A 22391-nucleotide genomic window follows, 5' to 3' on the forward strand; every position below is an offset into this window, starting at 1 on the left:
GTCCCAGGTACCAACCCATGCTGCAAGTTCACCCACCTTATTCCGGATGCTCCTGGCATTGAAGTAGACACACTTTAAACCACCTTCCTGCCTGCCGGTACACTCCTGCAACCTTGAAACCTTAGTCATTACTTTACTACTCTCAACCTCCTGTATACTGGAGCTACAATTCAGGTTCCCAACCCCCTGCTGAATTAGTTTAAACCCTCCTGAAGAGCATTAGCAAATTTCCCCCCCCAGGATATTGGTACCCCTCTGATCCAGATGTAAACCATCCCGTTTGTAGAGGTCCCACCTACCCCAGAATGAGCCCCAATTATCCAGGTATCGGAAACTCTCCCTCATGCACCATACCTGTAGCCATGCGTTCAACTGCTCTCCCTATTTCTCGTCTCGCTAGCACGTGGCATAGGTAACAACCCAGAGATAATAGGGCAGACGGCAGCATAGTGGTTAGCACAATTGCTTCACAGCTCCAGGGTCCCAGGTTTGATTCCCGACTGGGTCACTGTCTGTGCGGAGTCTGCAAGTTCTCCCTGTGTCTGCGTGGGTTTCCTTCGGGTGCTCCGGTTTCCTCCCACAGACAAAGATGTGCGGGTTAGGTGGATTGGCCATGATAAATTGCCCTTAGTGTCCAAAAAGGTTAAGTGGGAGTTGCGGGGATAGGATACGTGGACTTGAGTGGGTTGCTCTTTGTAAGGGCCGGTGCAGACTCGTTGGGCCGAATGGCCTCCTGCACTGTAAATTCTATGATTCTATGAATAACTCTGTTTGTTCTAGCTCTAAGTTTCCACCCTAGCACCCTGAATTCCTGCCTTACAGCCCTATCCCTTTTCCTACCTATGTCGTCGGTGCCTATGTGGACCATGACTCAGGGCTGCTCCCCCTCCACCTTAAGGATCCCGAAAACACGATCCGAGATATGGAAATCTTCATTTTAGTTCTAGTTGTCGTGTTCTGCATCAAATTAGCATGTCACCCGTTTTCATTTTTTTGAAAAGTGTTTCTGCTTTTAGTTCATCGCCCATCTAAACTCTTTGCCTCATCAATACCCATGACTTAATTTTAAGCGTGCAAATGTTCTTCATTGCCAAATCTGCTTCTCAGGCATTATCTTTCTTTCAGAAGCAATAGGAGCAAGAGTGAACAGTGCAACCCCTTTGCGCCTGCTTCACTATTGTGCATGTTGGGCTTCAACTGCGTGTTCCTGCCTGCTCCCCTTGATGCTCCAAACATTTGCCTCTCCCTGAATATAGTCAATGCCAGAGCATCCACAATGGCCAACAATTCTTTTTTTCTGCACAATTGTTAATTCCTTACTCCATATAACACCCAATTGCAGCCAGGAGCTCCATATGGCTCCCATATCTCAGACAGCTTTGGAGCATCATATATGTGGACAGGATAGTAGGAAATTGTGGACAGGAGGGTGGTGCAGTGGGTTACCTCTGCTGCATCACGGCGCCAAGGTCCTAGGTTCGATCCCGGCTCTGGGTCACTGTCCATGTGGAATTTGCACATTCTCCCCATGTTTGCATGGGTTTCGCCCCCAGTCCAAAGATTTGCAAGCTAGGTGGATTCAACACACTAAATTGCCCCTTAATTGGAAGAAAATAAATTGGGCACACTAAATTTATTTTAAAAAGGATAGTAGGAAATTGTGTATTATATAATAATAGGAAACAAAGAAATGGCAGATGAACTGAATAGTTACTTTGCATCAGTCTTCACGGTGGTAGACACCGGTGGGATGCCAGAGCTCCAGGAGAACCAGGGGGCAGAGGTGAGTGCAGCGACCATTATTAAGGAAAGGTTTTGGGGAAACTGAAAGGTCTGAAGGTGGATTAGTCACCAGGACTGGATGGGCTGCACCCCAGGGTCCTAAAAGAGATAGCTGAGGAGATTGTGGAGGCATTGGTGATGATCTTTCAGTAATCACTGGAGGCAGGAAGTGTTCCAGAGGACTGGAAAGTGGCTAATGCAACACTGTTTTTTAAGAACGGAAGGAAGCAGAAGACAGGAAATTAGGTCAGTTAGCATGACTTTGGTCATTGGTATGATTTTAGAGTCCATTATTAAAGATGAGATCGCAGAGTACTTGAAGTGCATGGTAAAATAGGACTGAGTCAGCACGGCTTCGTCAAGGGGGGGTCATGTCTACAAATCTGTTAGTTCTTTGAGGAAGTAACAAGGAAGTTAGACAAAGGAGAACCAGTGGATGTGATTTATTTAGATTTCCAGAAGGCCTTTGACAAGGTGCCGCATAGGAGACTGTTAAATAAGTTAAAAGCCCATGGTGTTAAGGGTAAGATCCTGGCATGGATAGAAGATAGGCTGACTGGCAGAAGGCAGAGAGTGGGGATCAAGGGGTCTATTTCAGGGTGGCAGTCAGTGACTAGTGGTGTGCCTCAGGGGTTTGTGCTGGGACAACAACCTTTTGTGATGTTGGCGGAGGAATAAACACGGATGAAGACCTAAGGAGAACTCCCCTGCTCTTCTTCAAAGTAGTGCTGAGGGATCTGTCACATTCATCTGTGAGGGCAGATAGGGCCTTGATTTAGCATCGCATCTGGAAGACAGAGCCGGCAATGCTCCAGCACACCCCCAGTGACAGCCTGGATTACGCACTTAAATCTTTCTAGTGAGACTTGAATACACAACCTTCTGGTTCAGAACTGAAAGTGCGCCACACCAACATCGACTCTGGAATAAAAGGATAAGAGGTACCTTTAGAGGACAATAGAGTTGTTTTGCAAAGCAGTCTCTCACCTAAGGTTCTCAAGATTATAAATAAATGCAGCACCAGGAAGGCATTACAAGAAAGAGTAGTTGCGTTTATTATATTTTCCATCACGTCATACACAATGCATTATTGTAGCTGCGTTTAAGAAAACGTGAAAGATAAACGGACGTCATTTTCAGTTTTGATTCAGAATTAAAAGCACCTGGCACTGCAAGAAAGTGCCTGACAGTTATTGTTTTGTGCTTAGTTTTTTTCCATAATTCCTCCTGAAGGATATTGTACCAGAGGCACATGTTCTCCAATCTCTCAGCAAATTGCCACACTTCATGTCTGCAGGCACAGACTCCACTGGGTTAATTGGTCTCCTTCTGTGCTGTAGTATTCTGTGATTCTATAAATCTAATTAATCAGTGACAACATGCTGGCAAATCCTGATCCTGCCCAAGCAGCTGTGCTTTCCACGAGAGATAACGGACAGCGAAGGTGCAAAGCTGATTGCCATCTATCGATCACGACCCAAGCCTCAATTGTCACTGGGTCAAAACCGCAGACCACCTAACAGCGCTGTGGGATTAAGGATACAAACTGTAACGGGTCAAGAAGTTCTACCATTTTCCTCTCAAATGCAACTCGGGATGAGCAGTAAAGGCTGGTGATGGGCGGCACGGTAGCACAGTTGTTGCTTCACAGTGCCAAGGACAAGGGTTCGATTCCCGCTTGGGTCACCGTCTGTGTGGAGTCTGCACGTTCTCCCTGTGTCTGCGTGAGTTTCCTCCGGGTGCTCCGGTTTCCTCCCACAGCCCCGAAAGACGTGCTGTTCGGTGGTTTTGGACATTCTGAATTCTCCCTCTGTGTACCCGAACAGGTGCAGGAATGTGACGACTAGGGGCTTTTCACAGTAACATAATCTTTATTGTCACAAGTAGGCTTACATTAACACTGCAATGAAGTTACTATGAAAATCCCCTAGTCGCCACACTCCGGCGCCTGTTCATGTGCACTGAGGGAGAATTCAGATTCAAATTACCTAACAGCACGATTTTCGGGACTTGTGGGAAGAAACTGGAGCACCGGAGGAAATCCATGCAGATACAGGGAGAACGTGCAGACTCCGCACAGACAGTGACCCAATCATGGAATCGAACCTGGGACCCTGGCGCTGTGAAGCAACAGTGCTAACCACTGTGCTACCGGTGACAATAAAGATTGTTATTTTGAAACAATACCAACAACGTGTATTTGTATGGCACCTTTCACACACACAGAATTAGAAAACAAAATTTGACTCTGGACCGTAAACGGTTAAATTAGGGCAGGTAGCCAGAAGGTTGATCGAAGAGGTAAAAAGAAAAATTCCAGAACTTAGGGCCCTGGCAACCAAAAGTACAACTACCAACAGTGGAGCAATTAAAATCATGGATTCCCCAGGCTAACACGTATCATAGGAGGGTTGTGGGAGATTACAGAGATAGAGACCGTGGAGTGATTTGAAAATAAGGCAGGGAATTTTAAAACTGAGGTGCTGTTTGAACGGACGCCGATGTGAGTCGGAAAGCGGGAGAGTGACGAGTGAACAGAGAGAGCACGAGTGTGACCAGTGAGCACAAACAGCACGAGTGTGATGAGGGAACACAGCATGAATGTGCCGAGCGAACACAGAGCATAAGTGCAACGTGTAAACAGAGCATGAGTGACGTGTGAACACAAGAGCACTAGTGAACACGGAGCACGAGTGTGACGAGTGAACAGAGAGCACGAGTGTGACGAGGGAACACAGCACGAGTGTGACGAGCGAACAGACAGCACGAGTGTGACGAGCGGACACAGAGCACAAGTGTGACGAGCGGACACAGAGCACAAGTGTGACGAGCGAACACAGAGCACAAGTGTGACGAGCGAACACAGAGCACAAGTGTGACGAGCGAACACAGAGCACAAGTGTGACGAGCGAACACAGAGCACAAGTGTGACGAGCGAACACAGAGCACAAGTGTGACGAGCGAACACAGAGCACAAGTGTGACGAGCGAACACAGAGCACAAGTGTGACGAGCGAACAGAGCACAAGTGTGACGAGCAAACACAGAGCACGAGTGTGACAAGCGACACAGAGCACGAGTGTGATGAGGGAACACATAGCATGAGTGTGACGAGTCAGAGAGAGCATGAGTGTGATGAGTGAACACGGAGCAGGAGTGAACTGAGCTCGAGTGTGAAGAGTGAACAGAGAGCACGAGTCAGACAAGTCAGAGAGCACGAGTGTGATGAGTGAACAGTGACCATGAGTGAACAGAGCTCGAGTGTGACGAGTAAACAGAGAGCACAAGCGTGACGAGTGATCAGAGAGCATTAGTGAACAGAGCAAGTGTGACAAGTGACAGTGAACACAGAGAGCATGAGTGTGGCGAGTGAAGAGAGCACGAGTGTGACACGTGAACATAGAGAGCACGTGTGAACACAGAGCACGTGTGTGGTGAATGAACACAGGGAGCACGAGTGTGACGTGAACAGAGTGCAAGAGTGTGACATGTGAACACAGAGCACGAATGTGATGAGAGAACAGGACTTGGTGTGAGTTAGGACAGCAGAGTTTGAGATGGCCTCAGGAAAACAGAGTGTAGTATGTGGGAGGATGGCCAAGAGTGGCCATCAAATTTAAGAGATAACAAATGCCTGGAAGAGTCTTGCAGCAGCAGATGAACTGACGGAGGAACAGAGTCAGGAGATGTTACGGAGGTGGAAAAAGGCAGTCTTAGCAATGGCGTAGGTGTACACAAGAAATCTCATCTCAAAGTCAAACATGACACCAAGGTTGTGAACAGACTGACCCCAGCCTCCTACAGTTGCCAGGAGGAGGGATGGAGTCAGTGGCTGTGGATGTGACAGGGATCAAAGAAAATGGCTTCAGTCTTCCCAATACTTAGTTCATACCTTGAGAATTAATTTCACAACTCGAGATCGGGGAGCCTCATACAGGAATGGCAAAAATAGAGCCTAAGACCTTCTGCTTTGCATGATTGTAATTTAGTCCTCTGACTGAAAAAAAAATCCATTCAACATTGAAAAGTACCACAAGATGTGGCAATATCCCAATAAAACTCCCAACAAAGATTTACAGTTTGGACAGAGAATTTAATACAATATATTATACAATCAAACTTTCACAGTAACCATAATTAAGCTCACCTTAAGAACCTGAAATTCTAACACACCAAGTATAAATAAAAAACATCCAGGATCAGTATTAAGTACAGTGCGAGGCAACATCACAGGTTAACCAAGACAAAGCATTCTTCATTAACCGAAAGCAAGGCAACAGATAAGCTAGATACTTGAGCCAACCTCACAGGCTCTCACTTTAAAACCCTCCACTATATCTGGCAGGTGTGAGGATGGAGAGCAAGTCTCATCAGCTACTGTAGACACTACAGTTTCCATGTAAAAGCAGAAAATGCCAGAGATACATGGTAGGCTTTCTTTACCCAGTGATTGGAGAGGACGAGGAACTTGCTACCACAAGGAGTATTTGAGGCAAACAGCATTAAAGGGAAATTAGATAAATGCACGAGAGGGAAAGGAATAGAAGGTTCTGCCAAAAGGCTGGGAGAGGAGCGGAGCACAGATGCTGGAACAGACCTGTTGGGCTGAATGACATGTTTCAGCTCGGAGAACTCTATACTTGACGTGCCGATATCCAAGAAGAAGAAAAGGTACCCTATCCTTTCCGGTGGCAGACCTTTTTTTAATCAGAACTGAATTGGAAGAGAAATGCCTTTTCATTAATTAGCTTGTCTTCTCCGTTTACAGCTGCTGACACTCTGCATTTCTGTTTTAATTTGAGATTTATGGCATTCGCAGAGTATTTCCTATCATTTTTACAATTCACAGCTATTGACTATGTTGAGTTGAAAAATCAATCTGCCACTTCCTCAAAATTCTACAATTTGAAGTCTTTTAAAAGCATCTTGCATAAGGGAGTTGTTGAATCCTGTGTATATTTCGTCTTCCTATGCAGCTTACAATCATATCTTATTTTCTACATTTCTTTGCTAAATTATTGGTCCAGAGTACACAATGATTGCAAAGGAAGCAAATAACCGATAATGCTTAATCATTTTGAAAGTAGCTCACACTGAGGTTATATTTCTCTCTCGAGCAAGCTCAAGGTCTATTAAAAATGCTCACCGGGTTTCAGTAACCTACCAGAAGTTGACAAAACAATAAGGGATCTGCTAATCAAATCCGTACATAGACAGTGTGGACTACCACTTTACTCAAACCTTTGGAGGTGTAGTGCAAACTTCAAGTCATTTAGAAAGTAAAATCTGCTTTTCAAGAAAGTTTATATTTAGTCTGATAAACCCTAAAAAACAACTACTTAAGAGATGCCTTGTAAAATAAGTACCCTAAAATAAATATTTATTTTCAAAGTTTATGCATAAATAATGCCACTTTCGCCAGAGTTGTGTAATTTGAAGCCAATTTATTTGAAACAGATGATCCCAATAATTTATAACCTTGCCTGTCCTTCTAACTTACTGGTCATAATAATGTGAATTCAAAGTGCGAAAACTTAACTTTAAACACATTCAGTATCGGCAGTTAAAAAATAATTGCCTCAGCCTGAAACATAATTTGCCACAATAACTTACTTAAAAACTAGGGGAGGGGAAACCCTTGCGAATGATTCCAGTTAGAATAATTCCAATTAATTGTGTAAGTGAGCATTAAAACAGTGTTAACAGTCAGACTGGAACATTCTTAACCCTGATCTGGCACATACGTAATTATTTGTGCTGTACTGTATCCACGATGCTGATGTTCCCTCATACACAACACAGAGTAAATGATTACCATGCATCTTCTTGCCACGAAAGGAAGACGTCGCAATCAAGCTTCATCTGAGCAAAATCAAGTTATTCTTCATTAATTGACCCTCGGAACTTTCTTAAAAAACTTATTTGGAAAAAAAACACAGGATGGATAAAAGTGGTTAACTCCGCAACCTCAGACTATTTCTTACATGTCTTGTCAAAACATTGGAAAAGTGCTTTTTCTTAAACTTCTGATTTTGGTTTCATACCTTTGCATTCGCCGCATGCCGTGGACAGACCCGCTCTCAAGTGTGAATGTTACACTTAGTGCTTTTCCTGACCAGATACACACACTCAATCTGGAATCCAAGCTAATACGGGATACTGCCTGCCTCACTGGCGAAGATGTTCCCACAAAGCCAAGTCCCTGGGCCTTTCAGCTTTCCCAGTGTGGAAGTGGTTAAGAGGTCCGGAAAATGAGCAGAGCAAGCTGAACTTAAAGTAAACTCACACGTGACCCAAGCCGCCAACCATTCTGAAATAAATGGCATTCCGCATTAACAGGCAACACCCTGGAGGTGCAGGTAGGAGATGGCTTGCTTCAGTGCGGGTCAGGAGACACGCAACAAATCAATGAATGGGCAAGTGTGGCAAAAAAATAATCATTTATATCACATTTTTTTCACCACCATTATTATATCTTTACTCTTTAACAGCACTTCTCAACAACTAAGAAATGTGGAAATATTTAGGCATAGAGTTTTTTTTTAAAAAAAGTAATGGACATCAGATTTAATACTGAAGGGGGCCACTCCTGACAAACTCCGACATCCAAGCAGCTTCCATCGCCAACCGAACTGTGAAATGACGCTGCTGCTTTTGTTTTTCTTCCGCCACAGATGAGCTGAAATCTTTGAAGCGGTCAGATCACTGTGCTCTTCAACAGGTGGACCTCTTCCTCACTTTCCTCAGGATCCTCCTCTATGGTGTTCAATTGAACATGATTGACTCGGGATCTTGGTCTGCCATTTGAGCCATGTGACGGAGGATGTCCTTTTTCGTTACAATGCCAAGGAGACGCCTGAAAAGGACAAAGGGAATAGAAAAAAAAAGAATATTGTTCAGCGAGAGGACAGACACAGCGGCACCAGGTAGGTAGAGGACAGAAATAGGACAGGGGGTAAAAAGCGGGTGGAAAACGACAGGGAAAAATGATGCTAATCCCATCGGCGAAGATGACTCCAAACACGTGGCTCAGACGAAACGCCTGGAAATTTTACAACTTGAGAAAGAAACAATAGTTCAGATTTATTTTGTTAATTTCATTGGTTCAAATAAGTGTGTGGTATTAGCAGCAGGATTTGGCAAGGTGATGGGTAGATTCCTACAAAATTATTACAGAGAGGAAAGCAGAATGGAGGAGAAAAATGGCCGCAACCCCTATTGGTCTGGTTAGTAATCTAACAGCTGCAGGATGCATGAAACGTGAATTATGAACAAATTTAGCGTGAAGCACCTTTGGATACGAGGTGATGGAGGGGAAATACTGCACTGATTACTCCTACGACTAATCGGATTAGGTAACATTTGGCGGAAGCAAATCATAGGTGGCTAAACTTGGGGAGGGGTGTCAATACTTGATACGTACCAAATTCCAGTGCAAGACACCAAACAAACTGGAAGGTGCTGGCTATGAGCTGAACAGGCTCTTTCTTACACTGTAGGAGTCTTGACTGACAGCTATAAAGCATAAAGCATAACGTGCATGCAACCACATTTGCAACGTGACAAGGCATGAGGGACAAGTATTAAAAAAAAGATTCTAAAATTTAACAGCAAAATCAGTTTAATCACAAAGTATGAATATTGACCAGAATCTATAATAGCTTGTTTAAAAAAAAAATTTTTTTTTCAACAACTTGAAAAATAAATGCACAGATTTACAATAAAAGTTTTCTCTGTGGAACTACCAGCCACCTGCAGACACTGCCACGATAAACTGTCATTATTTGCTCACATTTTCAACAAATATCGGATTTTCTGCTTGCGTGGAGCATAAACCTGGACTAAATGGCCTGTATCTGAGCAATAAATTATATGGAATTGTTAAAAGACAATAAAGAAGTGATGGTCAGGTTATGGAGGTGAGGGGCCTCAGTTAAAGTGTGTATTGTAAACGCTGAAGGATTAGGCCAGTTACTAGTGCTTTGTACCATTCATTGGTGAGCAGATGGACTGGGCTTTGAACCAGGGCAGTATAGGCAGTGGGTGCAGAAGAAAACAAAGTCACATGAGAGCAAAGGAGGAAGCGCTCACCTTGGTAGATCTACCTACATTGGTGCTGGAACAGACACCCACAACCTTGCCTGGCAAATGCCAAATTCTGTTATGAGGACAGGCAGCTCCAATCTCTACTCTTGACATTATTTGCATAATGTCTGCCAGCAGCTACAGGATGCCAGGAGCTGCTTACAACCGATGATTTTAACAGGACTATTGGTCTGGATCACGATCAAATGGCCTAAGTCACAGACGGTAGAGCAGAGTCATTCTGAAGGTGGGGAAAGCTAAGTGAAGCAATTTCAACCTAACCTCGCCATCAGGCAGCTGATGGATTGGGTGCAACATTAACTTTAACTGCCCACCCGTGTTGACCCTCCAGCAAAGCCAATGGGATATGACATAGTATTCCACCCAATCCTGTGGGTTCCCTGCCCGGCAAGCTAGGTTAAAATTGACCCCATTATCCAACACGTACCTAGGTTAACCTTTGAAGGCACTAAAGATGTTTCTTCTACTCAGAAGTCATTAGGACAGTTTCAGCATTGAATTGGTGCTTCAGGCCAGTGGGCCCATATGATCAGGCATCACAGCACAGCACACTGGGCTGCTTTGGTGCATTTGCAAGGTGATAGGAGTTTAGGTATGATACGTATGGGCGAGAAGTTCTGCTGGTCATCAAGCCTGCTCTGCATTAAGATGGGTAGAGCATCATGGCAAAATACTTCCAACCAGCTATTTCCCAACCTCCTCCTTCCTTGTCAGTCATGCAATTTCCTGAAAGTGGCAAAATATTTGACGCCAATAAGGGGATAGATACCATGGCAAATTTATCCCTGATTCAGGGAAAACCGTGCTGCCCTCCACACACAAGTCAACACGGACTGGCAGCTCTTCAAGAAGCTAGTTCAATACCACCATTTCATGGGGCTAACTAGGGATGGGCAATAAATGATGGCCTTTTCAACGATGCAAGAATTAATTTAAAATAAGATTTACAATTGATCCTTCCATCGAGTGCTGATCAATGCAAGTGGAGAGTGAACAGGACTATTGCAAACGCTTCAGAGATCTGAGATCTTCTACCTCCAGCAAGGAGGAATTAGCGTGCCACTAAAATAACCTCGCCACATAAGCAGTCCAAAAAAAAGCCATATACTTTCAGTTGTCAATAAATAAATGTTAAGAAAACCAAGAGCTACGAGCATCTAGATACTTGCTTCCCTTAGTTGTAACACTGGTTAAACAGCGTAACGAAAAATTAACACAGTCAGACTGGGCTCACTTAAAAGCACGTGGCAGGGAGGAAAATAGAGAAGAGAGCAAACAATTTGTACCACACAAACTTTGCAACTGATCACTAACAGTTGGAGGAATTAATCCAACAAAAGCTAACATTTAAAAAGCACCTTCAACATAACAAAACACCTCAAGGCGATTAACAAGAGTGAAAACAGCAAAAAATCATTTCTGAAGATAGCAGGACAGATGACCTAAATCTTAGAGAGAGAGAGAGAGAGACTGAAAGTACGGTCACCAATGATAGCGACGTTAACATAGGGGATACGCAAGAATTGGAGGGACGCAGATCTCAAAGACTTGTAGGTCTGGAGGTGGTTACAGAGATAAAGACAAGACTCTGAAGGGACCCGAGAACGAAGGGGGACTTATTGTTGACCTGGAGTCAGTGTAGGTCAGCAGGAACAAGGAAGACGGGTAAACAAGAATCAGGGGCACGTTAAGATATGGGCAGCAGAGGTTTTTTTATGAGCACAAATTTACATAGGGTGGAAGATGGGAGGTCAGCCACAGGACAATTGCCAATTCTAGAAAAAAAGCGTGGATGAGGTTTCCAGCAGGTGAAGCAGGATTGGAGTTGGGTGACATTACGGAGTAGGAAATAGGCAGCCTTGGCGATGGGGCAGATGTGTGGTTGGGAGCCCATCATGGTGTCAAGCACAAACCAAGGTTGAGGGTGGGTCTGGCTCAGCTTCATACAGTTGGCAGGGGTGGAAGCAGTGGTCAGGGAATGGAACTTTGTGAAAAGGACCAAAGATAATGGCCTCATTCGTCTCAATATCTAGTTGGAGGAAATTTCAGCTTATGGCCTTATTCAATAAACTTATTAGGGAGCATATAAAAACAGACAGACTTCTTCACAGCAATACAGTTTTGACAGGACTGCAAGATTATAGTTCCAGTTTTGTAGTCAATTATCATGTTAGCTACTGCCGTATACAAAAGAATTCTGATTGGGGTTTTCAATAGTTTTCATATCACAGGTTTCATGCTTCCTCTCACTGCAGTTTTTTAAAAAATAGTTTACTCCTCTAATTAGCAGATCTGCCATGACTAATCACCAATGGTTCGACGTGATGTTTTAGTTGCTCGAGGTGTTCTAATATGTTCTTCTTTGTGATGATCCCCAAGACATTCCTGAAACAGACCATGTTATGCTAATGACTGCGTTTTGCAATAAAAAAAAGCAGCAAATCATGTTTGAACAGCAGAAAATAGGTTGCAGAAAATAACGAGTAAATTGCTAAACACAAATGCAGCAAATGAAATGCATTAAAGCTAAACAGAATAACTTCTTCCCCTGTGCAGCTTTAGAACTTTTGAATCAAGCATTAAGCACCCCCCCCCCCCCCCCCCCCCCCCCCCCCCACCGGTCAACAGAAATTGATACCTATGTCTTATTAATTCACAATGGTTAAGGTGATTAGGCTCATAGGATGTGGTTGCACTATCGGTGTTACAGGGTCTATTACAGGGTTGGAGTCTCCTGGCCTCAGTCTTGGAATTGTGAGCGCCATTCCATTAGCCACTCTCTTGGCCTTTGAAATTATGTTGCATCGTAATACCTTAATCTACTAACTACCTCAGATAAAAACATGTGAATGCAGTAACTGGCTGTAAATATCCATATGGTGCAATTTAAGGCACTATTTATCAAACCTCACTTTGGTGGCCGCAATCTTTTATGACTAAACTAGTGTGCTATGTTCAGTGAGGAAGTATGTTGGATGGGAAACACAAATTCTCTGAGGTGGAACTTTGAAAAAACAGCAGAGAGGGTGGTGTGGAGAAATGTGTACATTATCTTTGGAGCTTCTCATCCAACATGTGAATCTAAGTTGAGCATCAACATCATTTTACGCAAGGTTTACATTGACTTACTGAAATTAGTTTCTGAAATAGTCATTAATTATAAGTCTTCCCCATCCTATTTGATAAATGACAGCAGTGATAGCACCCTCAGGCTGAGCAGGAGACAAAGAATGCCTAAAAACGGAAGGAGTTGGAGGTGACCATCGGTTACACCACATGGAAATGAAGATTTGCACTGGTTAGTCAAAAGAAGTGAGTTTATAGCACTGCACCGAATGGTTCTCTTAAGAACAGCATGGCAAAAGTGCAAGCGGCACACAGACACAGAGTGAAACAACATAGGCATATTCGCACAGCTCCTCATAAAATACACGATTACTGATGGCCAACAATACTGTCGGGGAAGCAATGAAGAGAAATTAGGCCCTGGACAAACGACAGTCACTTCACCAGTGGGACGATAGGAGTGGCAATCACAGGAGTGCGAGTCATTCTGGGCTGCGCTTGCAGATCTCCTGACAGCTCCAGAAATCGAATAGCAGACTCTTGCTACCCACCAACAGAGAAAGGCAACAATGGATGAAAAGCTGACAGTAATGCCAAAACACAATGCTTTAAACAGGGAAGAAAAATCACCAAAGCAGCAATTGACCTTTTTTATTTACCAGGTTAAAGCCTGCTGCAGCTGCACCTGAAATTATTATTAAAAGGTAAGAAACGTTATTGACAGGAAATAGTGACATGGGGAAATACTTTTGAAGAGATCAGTTCCAAGACCACAGCATTTTATTCCTGAAACCTATTTTGCACTTGCCCCCTGTAGCCACCGAATTCTTGAACAGATTCTTGTTAAAAAAAAAAGGAAACAACTCAACAACCAGAGAATCAGATCCTACACTACACACACTACAAGAACAATACCATATTGCCCACACTTCCAAAGTATTTGATTGCTTTAAGGTGCTTTGGGACATCTCAAGGTAAGACTATTTAAATGCAGATCTATTTTTCCCCACATAATGCAATAATTTCAGATGCATTTCGCAGACAGATAATATTCCACTAGCGAGGTTCAGAAACTTATAGTTGGGTTTTGATAACTTGGCGTTAGAGAAACTTGGGTTAACCTTCAACCTAAGGGGTAGCACAAGTGGATAGCACTGTGGCTTCACAGCGCCAGGTTCCCAGGTTCGATTCCCTGCTGGGTCACCATCTGTACGGAGACTGCACGTTCTCCCCGTGTTTGCGTGGGTTGCACTCCAGGTGCTCCGGTTTCCTCCCACAGTCCAAAGACGTGCAGGTTAGGTGGATTGGCCATGATAAATTGCCCTTAGTGACCTAAAAGGTTAGGAGGAGTTATTCAATTGCGAGGATAGGGTGGAAGTGAGGGCTTAAGTGGGTCGGTGCAGACTCGGTGGGGCCAATGGCCTCCTTCTGCACTGTATGTTCTATGTTCTAACTTGCCCATCAGAAACTAATGGAATCGGGTGTGACGTTGGTTTTACCTCTGCACCTGTATGACTCCATCCACCTCAATAGTGTGTTACATAAGGCCTTGAGGTTAAAACTGCCCCCACATATGCTACATACTGTTTGCATTATTGGAGATAGTTCCTTTCTTCAAGTGAACGATATAGTAGTGGAATTATATAATCCCCTGTCCTCCTGTCCTCATCAGCTTTGCAGGCCCAACATATAGATTTCAAAACTCTATCAATGACCCTTTGTGGATTTGCTCCATCCAATCTCCAGTGTGCACCCAAATCATGCCTTCCCCTCTTTGGATTCTGCTTTGCTTACAGCACCAGCCCCGCACTGGAAGTGTCCCAGTTTTCCACCTTTGTCCCGCACCCTAGAATTCTATTCCCAAATCCCTTCCCCTCATTAGAGTGGTTTCACAGGTCGGTGCAACATCGAGGGCCGATGGGCCTGTACTGCGCTGTAATGTTCTATGTTCTATGGGATCTGTTCATCACTTCAAAAAATCTATCTGCAGGGCTCTGCATAATTCCTAAAGTTTAACCCTACTCCTATCCAGGTGTGAATCCCCTCCCTTTCCAATTGCAACTACAATACAGGAAAGATTATTTAATAGTGTCAGAAATTGCTATTTACCATTTCTAAGTTCATGTCATACTATGTAAATGATTCTCTATTGCTTTTCAATCTTTATCACTATAGATTAACTCTATATGTATATGAATAGTGCATGTCCTCTGAAATGATTTGGGGGAAATTAATGGGATTGAAGGAGGTTGTATCTCCAGGGTTTGATAATCTTCAACCCAGAGTACTTAAGGAAGAGGCCCAAGAAATAGTAGATCCACTGGTGCCCATTTCCCAAAATTCTTTGGACTCTGGAATGGTTCCTACAGATTGAAGGGTAACTAATATAACCCCGATATCAAAAAGGGAGGTAGATATAAAGAGGGAACTATTGAGCGGTGAGCCTAATGTTGGTAGTAGAAATGTTGTTAGAGTTCATTATCAAGGATTTCATAGCACAGCATTCGGAAAGCAGTGGTGTAATCAGACCGGTCTGCATGGATTTATAAAAGGAAAATCATGCTTGATAAATTTACTATAACTCTTTGAAGATGTAACGAGTAGAGTTGAACAGAAAGAACTGGTGGATGTGGTTTATTTAGATCTTCAGAAGGCTTTTGACACCATCTCACATAGCAGATTAATATGTAAAGTTAAAGTGCATGGGATTGTGGATAGTGTATTGAGATGGCTAAAAATCTGGTTAGCAGACAGGAAGCCACAGGTTGAATAAACGGGTCTTTTCCCTATTGGCAGCAGTGACTAGTGGGGTACCACAGGGATCTGTGCTTGGATCCCAACTGTACACATTATATATTAATGATTTGGACGAGGGTACTATATGTATTATCTCCAAATATGCAGTTGATACAAAGTTGGGTGGGAGGGTGAGCTGTGAGGAGGATGCAGAGATGCTTCAGCAGGATTTGGACAGGCTGAATGAGTGGGCATCTGTATGGCAGATGCAGTATAATGCAGATAAATGTGAGTTTATCCACTTCGGTAGCACAAATAGGAAGGTGGATCATGACTTGAATGGGTGTAAATACAAACAGGTGGATACTCAGCGAGATATTAGTGTTCTCATGCATCAGTTGCTGAAAGTAAGCACACTGGAGTTTAAAGAGTGATAGGGGATCTCATAGAAACGTATAAAATTTTAACAGGTTTAGACAGGATAGATTCAGAAAGAATGCTCCCGATGGTGGGAGAGTCCAGAACTAGGGGTATAGTTTGAGGATACTTTTAGGACTGAGGTGAGGAGAAATCTCTTCACCCAGAGAGTGGTGAATTCACTACCAAAGTTTTTGAGGCCAAAACGTTGTATAATTTCAAGGAGTTAGATATAGCTCTTGCTGCTAAAGGGCACAAGGGATATTGAGGGAAGACAGGATCAGGGTATTGAACTTGATGATCAGTTATGATCATAATGATTGGCGGAGCAGCCTCGAAGGGCCGAATAGCCTCCTCCTGCTTCTATTCTCTATGCATGTTTTGATGTATGTTTTACAGTAAAAGCTTTTTTTTTTATATTCATTCATGGAATGTGGGCATTGCTGACTGGGTCAGCATTTATTGCTCATCCCTAACTGCCCTTGAGAAGGTGGTGGTGAGCTGCCTTCTTGAACCACTGCAGTCCATCTGGTACATCCACCGTGCTGTCAGGGAGGGAGTTCCAGGATTTTGACCCAGCGACAATGAAGAAACCGTGTTATATTTCAACGTCAGGATGGTGTGTGGCTTAGGGGAACTTCCCGGCGGTGGTGTCCCATGCATCTGGTGTCCTTGTCCTTCTAGGTGAAGGGTGTGGAAGGTGCTGTCTAAAGAGGCTTGGAGAGTAGATGCCGATACTGCCACTGTGCGTCGGTGGTGGAGGGACTGGATGCTTGCCACTTGTCAGCCCAAGCCGGATACTGTCCAAGTTTCGCTCCATTTGAACTGCTTTAGTGTCTGAGGGGTCGTTAATGGTGAACATTGTGCAGCCATCAGCAAACATTCCTGCTTCTGACCTTGTGTTGGAAGGAAGGCCATTGATGAAGCAGCTGAAGATGGTTGGGCCAGGACACTACCCGGAGGAATGCCTGACTTGATATCCTGCAGCCAAGATAATTGACCTACATCCACAACTGTGTTCCTTAGCACCAGGTTTGACTCCAACCAATGGAGAATTGATCCCCTGATTCCCATTGACTGACCTTCCATCAGAGCTCAGATATGAGGAAAGGTCAAGTTGTCCTGAAACATCAACTCTGCTTCTCTCCACAGTTGATCATCAAGTTCAATACCCTGATCCCGCCTTCCCTCAATATCCCTTGTTCCCTTTAGCCCCAAGAGCAATATCTAACTTCTTTCCACAGATGCTGCCAGACCTTCTGAGCCTTTTAACTTAATTAATTTCACAATCATTTCAATCTCACCATAATGTCAAATAAAATAAACCTATTGGCATTGTTTATGAAAGGTGTTACTTCCTTGTAAATGCAGAACTTCCAAATACAAACCATTTTTATTTTAGATTAGCAATGGCTGTAGCTTAAGTGCAAAGTACCTTCTGGTTGTTAAGACAAAAATGGAAAAACATAAGTTTTCAAAGATCTAACTCTCCAACAGGCCAATTGATTGATTAGCCATTGTTCGCAGCACTGCATTTGGGGTCTGCAGTGGAGGGAGGTCTAACAGTGGCCTCATTTGCACAGAATAAACTGCATCATGAGTCAGACCTGAGGTACCATTCACAAAATCTTCAGCAGAGACACAGAAATATTTTAGGAGCGGACCGTCAGGTTCTTTCAAAAAAGCTTTCAGACAGCCTATTTGTGAAGGGCTGCGACATGCTTGGCTGCTATACAGTCACTCCTATGGAATAACATATTTTGACGCAGTGTGAAACAGACAAATGATCTAACCCGCTGTTGAGGTACTGTGTCATCGCAGAGGCAGTGGCAGCACGCAACTCAGTCAGCAGAGGGTGCTCACACCAAGAGGTTGCAAAAATAACAACTGGCATCACACTAAAAGCGTTCTTTTTTCAAAACAATCAACAATACATCTCCTAAGTAGTCAGGCGGCAGCACTAATAATAATCTTGTCACAAGTTAGGTGTCCATTGACACTGCAATGAAGTTTACTGTGAAAAGCCCTAGTCCGCCACATTCCGGCGCCTATTCGGGTACACTGAGGGAGAATTCAGAATTCTCAGCTGGTATGGGAATTGAACCCGCGCTGCTGGCCTTGTTCTGCATCACAAACCAGCTGTCTAGCCCACTGAGCTAAACCAGCCCTACTGGCTGCAATTCCTATCTTCACTAATCTTAGTGCAGCAGTAAACACAAGTAAAAGGTGGAGAGATGTTTTTAAAATAAATTGAGAGTACCCAATTCATTTTTTCCAATTAAGGGGCAATTTAGCATGGCCAATCCACCTAGCCTGCACATCTTTGGATTGTGGGGCGAAACCTACGCAGACACGAGGAGAATGTGCAAACTCCACACGGACAGTGACCCAGAGCCGGGATCGAACCTCTGACCCGTGAGGCAGTGCTATCCACTGCTTCACCGTGCTGCCAGGTGGAGAGATTCTTATATCACAAGAATGAAGAGGGAGGAAAGAGAGAGCAAAGGTCCACCCCTCTGTGCCTGCATGTTGGGGGAATCATTGCCTGCTCCCACTTAAACACTTTTGGAACAGCATGAGCAAAGAATGCAGATCCTCCTAGCTGAAGATGAAATGCCGGAACTTGCTTGACAAAAGAAGACTAAGATCCATTAGTTCACCTCTACTCTCCAATCGCTGCCAGGGTTGCCCCAATTCAGGGGCAGTAGTAAATGGAAATGCAAGTCTTTCAGCAAAATGCATCATTAAAATCAAATCAAAATTAAATATGAGTCATTTATGACAAAGACATCGCCAAATTTGTACAGGTAAATAAAATAAACTGGAACAAGATGGAAAATTTTCCAAAAGATCTTCTTTCATTAAAAAATGAATTTTAAAAATGTTGTTATCCTGTAAAATTCACATCATTGGGTTGCATATCTATTCAATGATCTCCCAAGCATTGCTCATGATGAGTTGGAGGGCATTGTGTTTTCATAATGAAGCCGTTATCTAACAAAATGACAAGAAAAGTATTACAGGAAATGTGTGCTGTGTGCCGAGAGGATGAGAACACTATTTATATTTTAAAAATACATTCAACTTCCTAACAGGAATAGATCAAATGAATCTGATAATACGTTTGAGATTACCACAAATTCTAGAACTAGGAAGAACAGGCTGCAGCTTTGAGAAGGTTCTCAGGCTGCTTAGATTTACCTACGCTATGCAAGTGGTGGTACATATATGAATAGTATGAAATGAAATATCTCCAAATTTGCAGCTGATACCAAGTGTGGGAGGATGCGCTGTGAGGAGGTTGCAGAGATCCTTCAATGGGATTTGGACAAGTTGAGTGAGTGGGGCACATAAATGGCAGATGCAGTATAATTTGGAGAAATGCGAGGTTATCCACTTTGGTAGCACAAACAGAAAGGCAGACTATCATCAAAACGACCATAAATTAACAGGGGGGAATGTGCAACGACACTTGGGTGTCCTTGTACACCAATCACTGAAAGTAAGCATGCAAGTACAGCAGGCGGTAAAGGAGGCAAATGGTATGTTGGCCTTCACTGCGAGGGGATTAGAGTACAGGAGCAGGGATGTCTTGCTGTAATTATACAGGACCTGGAATACTGTGTGCAGTTTTCGACTCCTTATCCGAGGAAGGATGTTCTTTCTAAGAGGAAGTGTGGCAAAGGTTTACCTGACTGATTCTTGGGATGGCAGGAATGACGTACGAGGAGAGATTGAGTCGGTTAAGATTGAATTCACTGGAGTTCAGAAGAATGAGAATTGGATCATAAAAACCGACAAAATTCTAACAGGACTAGACAGGATAGATACAAGAACGATTCCCCGATAGTGGTGTGTCCAGAACAGGGGTCACAGTCTGTGGATAAAGGGTAGGGCTATTTAGGTCAGAGATGAGGAGAAAGTTCTCCCAGAGAGTGGGTAGCCTGTTACAATAGGAAATAGTTGATGCCAAGACACTGTATTTTCAAGAAGCAGTTAAATATAGAACTTGGGGATCAAAGGATATGGGCAGGGGAAGTAGGATTAGGCTATTGAGTTGGATGATCGGCCATGGTCATAATGAATGGTGGAGCAGGTTCGAAGGGCCAAATGGTCTCCTCCTGCTCCTATTTCAAAGTTTCTATGAATGCCTGGAGCTAGTGGAAGCAAAGAGCATGGAAAAGAGAACCGGCTAGGTGTTTAAAAATGACTCAGAAGTATCAGTTTTCATGAAGAAGATGAGTTAATTTAAGATTATAACAGTCTTTTTTTTTCAGTCCTACATTCTATGCACTTAGGTAAGATTTGGGGCATCTACAAATTGATTCAAAACTTCACTGTACGGACTTGATATCTTACAAAGGCTAATTAATGCCAGATACTTTGGCAACAAAACTGGAGTGTCCCCAGCAATGCTGTATGTCCACTACCTAATTTAACTTGAACAGGATTAAAATTGACTTGAATATATGGCACAAGGCAGTATGATTAAAGCTGCTGCAGCGTGGTTTCAATGCCGTTAGCTACTGCAGTGCAGTGTCACCTATCTAAATTACTGCTCTGTGAACCAGTCCACCCAGTAATTCTTCAAGCAGAAAATGTACTTATTGTGTGCAATTAATTTTTCTGATTTTCAAAATATTAGTCTGAATGTGCACAATGACTTTTTTTTTCTACCTGGGCTGCTGCTACTGGGTCTTGTGCAGTGCAAATATTTGTAATGTCCAATATATGTCTTGAATCAGTGAGGTTCATTTGTCAGAATTGAAACACAGCATCTTAAGTATTGTCTGCTTCACCAAAGGAAACATATATTTACAAAAAAAAAAGTATATTTATTCGACAATTCTAGGAATTATGGAACCATCGTTCAGTAGAACATGGCCGATGTGTACTACAAGTTTTCCTGCCTTTTTTTCATATCTCTTGATACCATTCCATGTTGTGATGCCTGCGTGCCATTGTAATGCAAAGGTGATTGGCAGAACAAGGGTTAATGTGGGACTGGAGAATAGCACCACCCATGATATGATGTAGAGAGTCACATGGTAGAACAGCCTAGAGAGAACACTCGGGAAGCAGCCTTCCTGTATAGAAGCATCACCGTTCACAACAGTAATCTAGGATGTGTAAACAGTTAAAGATCATTGTGTTTAAATATCCAAATCTCAAGATCTCATCATTCAGACATCCGTAGATCTCATGTTACAACATTACGGAACAAAGATTCATCACTCTGAAGCCTTAAAAATTTCAATTGTCCCAAAAGTCACAGTCATTTGGAGATGAAAGAATTCCAGATTTCCACTAATTTCTGTCTGAAATGACGTTTCCTGAATTCACTCCTAAGTAACCTGGCGTATTTTAGGTTTATGCCCCCTTGTTTTGGAACTGTTCAGCAAAAGAAACATCTTCTCCACCTAAGCCAATTTTTCGCTTTCCAATTTTACACTCCTTAATTCGCTCAACCCTCAACCTCCAAAATGTAGGGAATAAAAGCCACGTTTATGAAACAGATTCTCATAAATTAGCCATTTTAAAGCCTCAGGTTATTATGGTAAATCTGGCCGGTGTCCTTCAAGGCCAAATTAACATCCTAAATTTGACGCCTAAAACTGAACTTGGTAATTCAGATGGGATCAGGCCAAGCTCTGTACAACTGAAATGTCACATTCTCAGTTTTGCATTCCAGCCCGGTCTGATTATTATACGTACCTATGAAGTACTGTAAATGAGGTGCACATGGACACATCAATCCCTAGTTCTCCTCATGAAGAAAAATATTTGGTTCTGCGGATCCAAACTGGATGGCCTCACACTTTCCGTCTTTAATTGCCTTAGTTGTGCCCAGAAATAATAATTTTTGGAATTTCAGCCCTAAAACCTCTCTTCCTCTCCAACCACTCCTTTAAGGGACATAAAATATGCTACCTGACCATGCTCCTCGTCACCTTATGAGTCCTGGTGTCAAATGTTGCTTTATAAAACTCCTGTGAAGTGCTTGTGACGTTTCTCCACTTTAAAGTGCCATATAAATGTAAAGGACAAGCTAGGTTGGCTAAGGCGGCATGGCAGCACAGTGGTTAGCACTGTTGCTTCACAGCGCCAGGGACCTAGGTTCGATTCCTGGCTTGGTCACTGTCTGTGCGGAGACTGCACGTTCTCCCCGTGCCTGTGTGGGTTTCCTCCGGGTGCTACGGTTTCCTCTCAAGTCCCAAAAGACGTGCTGCAAGGTGATTTGGAAATTCTGAATTCTCCCTCAGTGTACCCGAACAGGCGCCAGAG

General features: G+C 43.3%; 1 protein-coding gene across 10 annotated transcripts in view; it reads right to left on the reverse strand.

Annotated features, from left to right (window-relative positions):
* Nucleotides 1–5853: 5853 nt before the first annotated feature.
* The window catches only part of clcn3 (chloride channel 3), a 206171-nt gene continuing 189633 nt past the window's right edge, over nt 5854–22391 (reverse strand). For 5 of the 10 annotated variants that reach the window (XM_038805805.1, XM_038805807.1, XM_038805808.1 and 2 more), the window contains 2 exons: nt 12197–12272; nt 8479–8637 (listed from right to left, as the gene is read on the reverse strand). In XM_038805805.1, coding sequence (XP_038661733.1) covers nt 8479–8637; nt 12197–12272 — 235 coding nt within the window. Of the gene's footprint in view, nt 8638–12196; nt 12273–22391 lie in introns of all 10 variants that reach the window. The other 5 variants (XM_038805814.1, XM_038805806.1, XM_038805813.1 and 2 more) reach the window with 3 other exon arrangements.

Source organism: Scyliorhinus canicula, chromosome 8, assembly GCF_902713615.1.
Source record: "Scyliorhinus canicula chromosome 8, sScyCan1.1, whole genome shotgun sequence".
Classification (NCBI taxonomy): Eukaryota; Metazoa; Chordata; class Chondrichthyes; order Carcharhiniformes; family Scyliorhinidae; genus Scyliorhinus; species Scyliorhinus canicula.